At 57.3% G+C, this 5550-nt stretch overlaps 1 protein-coding gene across 2 annotated transcripts in view; it reads right to left on the minus strand.

Moving 5' to 3' along the window:
• Positions 1 to 5550, minus strand: part of ALDH1L1 (aldehyde dehydrogenase 1 family member L1) — a 78250-nt gene that overhangs the window by 30517 nt on the left and 42183 nt on the right. For both annotated transcript variants that reach the window (XM_008074335.2, XM_008074336.2), the window contains 2 exons: positions 2455 to 2605; positions 1265 to 1335 (listed from right to left, as the gene is read on the minus strand). In XM_008074335.2, the coding sequence (XP_008072526.2) occupies positions 1265 to 1335; positions 2455 to 2605 (222 nt within the window). The remainder of the gene's footprint in view (positions 1 to 1264; positions 1336 to 2454; positions 2606 to 5550) is intronic.

The following is a 5550-nucleotide window of genomic DNA, read 5'->3' on the forward strand; positions in this document are numbered from 1 at the left end:
AGAGAGCACTCCGGCTCCAGCAGATGTTGGGGTCTGTGAGGGGCTGAGGAGCCTGAGGGAGGGGCAGGGCCTTCCATGAGGCAGCTGCGGCCTCATTGCTGGGTCACTTGGCACCCATCAGGGCTGAGGGGAGACAGGCTCACTGGGAGCCCTCACTCAGTCATTCTACAAGTATTTATGGGATGCTCCCTGCATACCAGGATGCAGGCACTAGGGTCAGGGCAGCAACAATCTTGATGGACAGACAGAGAGCAAATGGGATTGCAGACTGGAGACAGAGCCGGCCTGAAGCAGAGGATGGAAGATCAGGGCAACAGTTCCGTGTCTGCCGTCACTGTCCAAGCACAGTGGCTGTGCGCTCAGGCCAGCCTCCTTGGGCACCTGTGAGTGACTCACCGTGACGGCAGCTGCGTGGGGTGAGGATGTGTGGGCCCTGAAGGCCACAGGTTGCCTCAGGCAGAGGGGAACTCTGCGGCTCCCATGTCAGTTTCTGGGCCCTTGTCTGTACCCCGGCCCTGGGGCCATCTGGTGGCGAGAGGAGGCGTCCTGGGCCTGTTTCTGTTTCCCTCTCCCTGGTGCCTACCCAGTGGTGGTCTGGGCTGTGTGCGTATTGCTCCTGCTGTTTCTCGCCATTGTTTATTTTCATTTTCCTTCCCTGATACTTGGTACTGTGTAGTTCCTCATTTTTATGAACATTGACCATCATTTCTTTTTTTTTGAGTTGGAGTCTCACTCTTGTCACCCAGGCTGGAGTGCAGTAGCATGCTCACGGCCACCCCAGCATCGACCGGCTGTGCTCCGGCGATCTTTCCGCCTCAGCTTTCCAAACAGCTGGAATTACAGACACACGCCACCACGCCCGGCTAGTTTTTTTGTGATTTATTGGAGAGAAGAGGTCTCACCAAGTTACTCAGGCTGGTCTTGAACTCCCGGGCTCAGGCAGTCCTCTCGAACCTTGGCCTCCCAAAGTACTGGGATGACAGACTGAGTCACCATGCCCAGCCCATCATACTCTTTTTGGATAAAATATTTTGGATTATGCCCTTATTTCCTACCATGGACCCAACTGATAGTATACTGTGGGGATTAAATACATTTATATTTATCAGAGCAGGCACTTTAGCAGTGCTTGGAACAGCTGCTGATAAATACATGTAAAAAGGACATCAGGTGCTCTCTGGAGTCGATCCTGGTGGGTCCCACAGTGCACTGTGTGGGCAGCACAGGTGGCGTGCAGCCATACCTGTCCCTGGGGGGGACTCACCCAACAGGCTCCTTCCTGGTCAAGGTCAGGTTGCGGTTGGGTCTGGCCTGGTTGATGGGGATGGTGGAGCCCTGGAAGAAGCACAGGAGCATCACTGGAGGGGTGTGGGGCCCGCACCCCTTCCCCTTTGGGCGTGGGCACCCACCAGGAGCCCCAGGAGGGACGGGGGTTGTCCGTGTCCTTACTTCCCCACTATGAAACCAGGAAGGAAGTCAAAATCCCAGCTGAGGTAATGACAGGAACACCTGGGGAGTCGGGACAGGAAGGTGGGCAGCAGGAGGGGCCAGTGCTGGTGCCACTCTGAGCTGGCAGGCAGCCCCGGGCAGGAATGGTCCCGGTGTGGACAGGGCCTCTAGCCTTGACATTGGGGCAGAGAGAAGGTGAGTGTGAGGGTGGGGACGGGCCCTGGGAGCCAGGCTTCCCCAGGGGCTCTGGAGCTGGAGCCAGCTCAGGCCAGAAGTAATGGGGCAGCAGGAGGAACAGGCACCGGGTTGCCCACTTCCCTTGCTGCTCACGCCCCGATGGAGAGGAGAGGAGCCGTGGGGCCCAGATCTGGAGGAGAGGCTGTGAGCCCTGCAGGGGCGGGTCTCCCTGGGAAACCCCCAGAAGTGGCCCTTGGGTTGCACACCTGATCCCTGGGGCCTGGAAATAGGGTGAATTCTCCCTCTTTCAAAAATGTCGTGCATTCCTGCTGACCTTAGGGTGGGGAGATGATGAATATGGGCCTAGAGGAACGCTAGAACAGCAGTTTTTTCCAGTTAGTGGCAGAAGAGTGCGTCCGAGAGATTCCAAGCCCAAGGACGGCCTGCTGTCACTGAGGAATGGAGGGAAACGGAAAGGGAGACCTACAGGGGTCCCGGGCTGCGTTCAGGAGTGATCTGGGTCCTCAGTCCGGCAGCCACTCTGCAGCTCCTGAGTGGGCCCGTCCTGCCTCAGAGCCTCCAGGTGAGACCCCAGCCCAGCTGATGCCTTAACTTCAGCCTATGAGACCTTGGTGTGGAACCCAGCAGAGCCCTCTGAAATGCCCACCTGCAAAACCGCAAACTCATCACTGGGCATTGTTCAAGCCAATCATTTGTGGCAACTTGTTATGCAGCACAAACACTAGTGAACCTCCCTTGACGTCCCCTACCGCAGGCCTAGCCTGCCTGTGTGCGTGCTCATGCCAGGGGTGGGAGCCCATGCCCCACCTGGATCTTGTCACACCAGCCAGCAAAGTAGCGGAAGGTCTGGATGGACATGCCCACGTGGGTCTTCAGGGCCAGCGTGTAGACAGCGCCCGCATCCAGGGCCTCGATGGTGGCCAACTCCTCCTGGTGCTGCTCCATGAGATCAGCCAACCTGCCGAGGGACAGGGAAGGAGCAGGAGCCGGGCTCAGGCCTGGCTCAGCATCACTTGCTCTCTCAAGGTTCTTCTCAAGGAGATGGTACCGACCCTCCACCCTCAGGGCTGACACATTCAGCTGTGCTGACCGTACAATGGGCAACATTTACTTCACTGGATGGACATGAGGGTGAGACCCTCTGTCCCTCTCTCCTTTGCTCACTCTTTCCTTTCCTTCATTTCTCAAATATTTATGAATTGACTACTTTACTTTACCATATCCCTCAGAAACTGTCCTGCAGAGGTATTCACCCACCTGCAGCAGACAGCAAACGGATGACCGCCCAGGAGGCCACGCTCCTGTCCACGGCAGCCTGGGAATTCACATCAGCCTCTCCCAGGCGTGTGGAGCTCAGACCTCCTGACCAGGGCACTCTGGGGCCCAGACTGCATGGACCTTCTCCCCACCTCCCATTCCTCCTCTTGACCTTCTGTGCAAGGTCTTTCAGACATGGGCTCAAATGCCACACTCCCCAGGAAGCCCACCCTCGTCCCCACCCATCCTGGCCGATCACATCCCCTGCCATGTCCTCCGAGAGCGCCTGCTGCCTTTCCTCAACCTCCCCCCACCATGGTTTGGAGTAGACTTTCACGTGGATGACGATTCCATCGCAACGTGCCTGTCCCTCCGGAGTCCGAGCTCCAGGTGGCAGAGCCTGAGTGGCTCCCTGCTCCCCCCATCGCATCCTCAGCTCCCAGCAGTCCTCTGGGCCCATGGAAGGCACCCAGCTCAGGTTTGCCGAATGGAACCATGAGGAAGCGAGCCCAAGCACATGGGCGCAGGGCTGCTCTGGGGCCTCAGAAGCAGCGGTGTGCCGAGGGAGGGACACTCTCTGTGAGGGGAGCAAACGTGTAAATCACTTCTTGGGAAATGTTATATGCCCCACAGTGAAAACACCACCTCGAGGAGGTTCCGTGAGCTGACTCCCTCCCGTACACAAGAGACCCACTCACTCCAAAGCCGCCTGGCACCAAACCCAAGTACTTTAAAAACAGCCCAAACAAACATTTAGCCCTTTAGAGCTTTCCTGCTTTCCACACCCTGGAATCTCACCTGACAGGTGCTGCCTACTCATAAGCCCAAGGCTTATGGGCCTGGAGGCTCACACTGTGCCACGGAGGGGGTTACCCAGACAAGGGAGTCCTCACACTGGGAGAGACTGACCCTCTCCTGCAACTCGGGCCAAGTGCAGCTTGGCAAAGCTGGTGGAGTTGTAGGCTTCTCATGGTTCTTCCTCCTTGATCGGCCCCAAATCCCTCGAACCCCCGACACCTAGACAACGCCACCAGCATGCGATATGGCTGTGTCATCAATCCAACTTTCCAGGGTAACAGCTACACAAGTGAATGCTTCGGGAGGCTCCAAGAAGTTACCTAGTGGGCTTGTTCTATCATCAGCCCAGTTAAGCTGCATCTCACTCCCCAGAACCCCTTCCCTGTGAGCCAGGCCAGGGGGGCCGGGGAGAGGAACAAAGCAGCGCCTGGCCTTCTGAAGATCTGCAGGACAGACTGGCAACGGACAGAAACAGAGGTGCCCGGTGGGCTCAGGCCACCCTCCGGCCCACTCCTGGTGCCAGCTCCACTGACCAGCAGCAGCCCGGGGCCACTACCAGATTCGTGGTCACGGACTTTATCCGTGTCCAGGCAGAGCCAGCCACTTCCCACAGTTCCTCCCACAGGCTCTGTTCACGCCCCAATCCAGTAGTGGATAAGGCTGCTCCCAGGTTCCCTGGAGCACCCAGGGTTCGGGGGGCTGCCTAGTGACGCTCTCTGACTCTCCCTCCTGGATCAGTTTTCACAATCATTTTCTCCCGCAATTGTGTACTGTCTCACTCCTGCAATGCACCGTGTACTCTATAACATCCACGGTGGTCTCGGCTCTGACGGACCAGGTCACTCGGCTGCCGTTTCTTTGAGAGAGATCACCTTGCCCCTCGTGAGGCATCTCCACCTGGCTTCTGTTTTGCTGAGCTGGGACTGCGCTGGAGAAGGGCACTCCTCCAAGGGTACTGGGGACCTGCACAGGGTGGGGACCTAGTCCCTGGGGAGCTCACAGGCTCTCGAGATGGCGGTCTGCCCAGTCTCGCCTGGTGGTATGCAGGGCGCCACCCTCACCGTCACCGTGGGTTAGCAGGCGTTCTTTCAACACAGGCCACCAGATGGCATGAGAGTACTTCGGGGGAAGATGCTTCCCCTCACACAAGCTGTCAGCCAAAGCAGTCTACCCCTGGCTCCAGGGCCAAAGGCACTCCGCCAGCTCGGGTGTGCATGTTTCACAGGAGCTCTAGGAACCTCCTGGCACTGGCCAATGCCTTCCCAGAGTTGAGGGACTTCTCAAGGGGTCTGAAATCTGCAGCAGACTGAGAGTGCCTGGCCCCACAGCCGTGCCCATCCCAACCCCACGTTTCTATTCCATTTTGCAAACCACCCAGGTCTCTGATTCCCTGTTGCTGAGCCACTCTGGCGTGTCTGGCCTCTGGAATAGAAACAAAAGCCATTCTGACTGCAAGGCCAAGATGGGGGCTGCCCTGCCAGACGGCAAGCCCATCATGGGACCACATCATAACTGGGCTCCACGCCCTCCAGAGCTTCCCCAGGACCCTAAGAATAAAAGCCAGATCCCTGATACCAGCTCGCAGGCTTTCTCTGCCATCATGAGGCTCCATGGCCCAGTACTCTCCCTTCTCCTGGTAATATCACCCGACCTCTTTGGGGTAACGGCTCTTTTCCCCCAGAACTCTGTGGCTCTGGAGGCACACTCTCTTCTGGGCTTCCTCCTCTAAACCTGTGGACGTAATAAGCTAGGGTCTTTGCCCTAAATCATTTCCTGAGACTTTGTAATTGAACTGAGAAGAAAAGGCTCCTACTTCCTGGCTTAAAACATTATATATATATATATATA

Source organism: Carlito syrichta, unplaced genomic scaffold (assembly GCF_000164805.1).
Source record: "Carlito syrichta isolate Samal-C Ts95f unplaced genomic scaffold, Tarsius_syrichta-2.0.1 Scaffold316392, whole genome shotgun sequence".
NCBI lineage: Eukaryota > Metazoa > Chordata > Mammalia > Primates > Tarsiidae > Carlito > Carlito syrichta.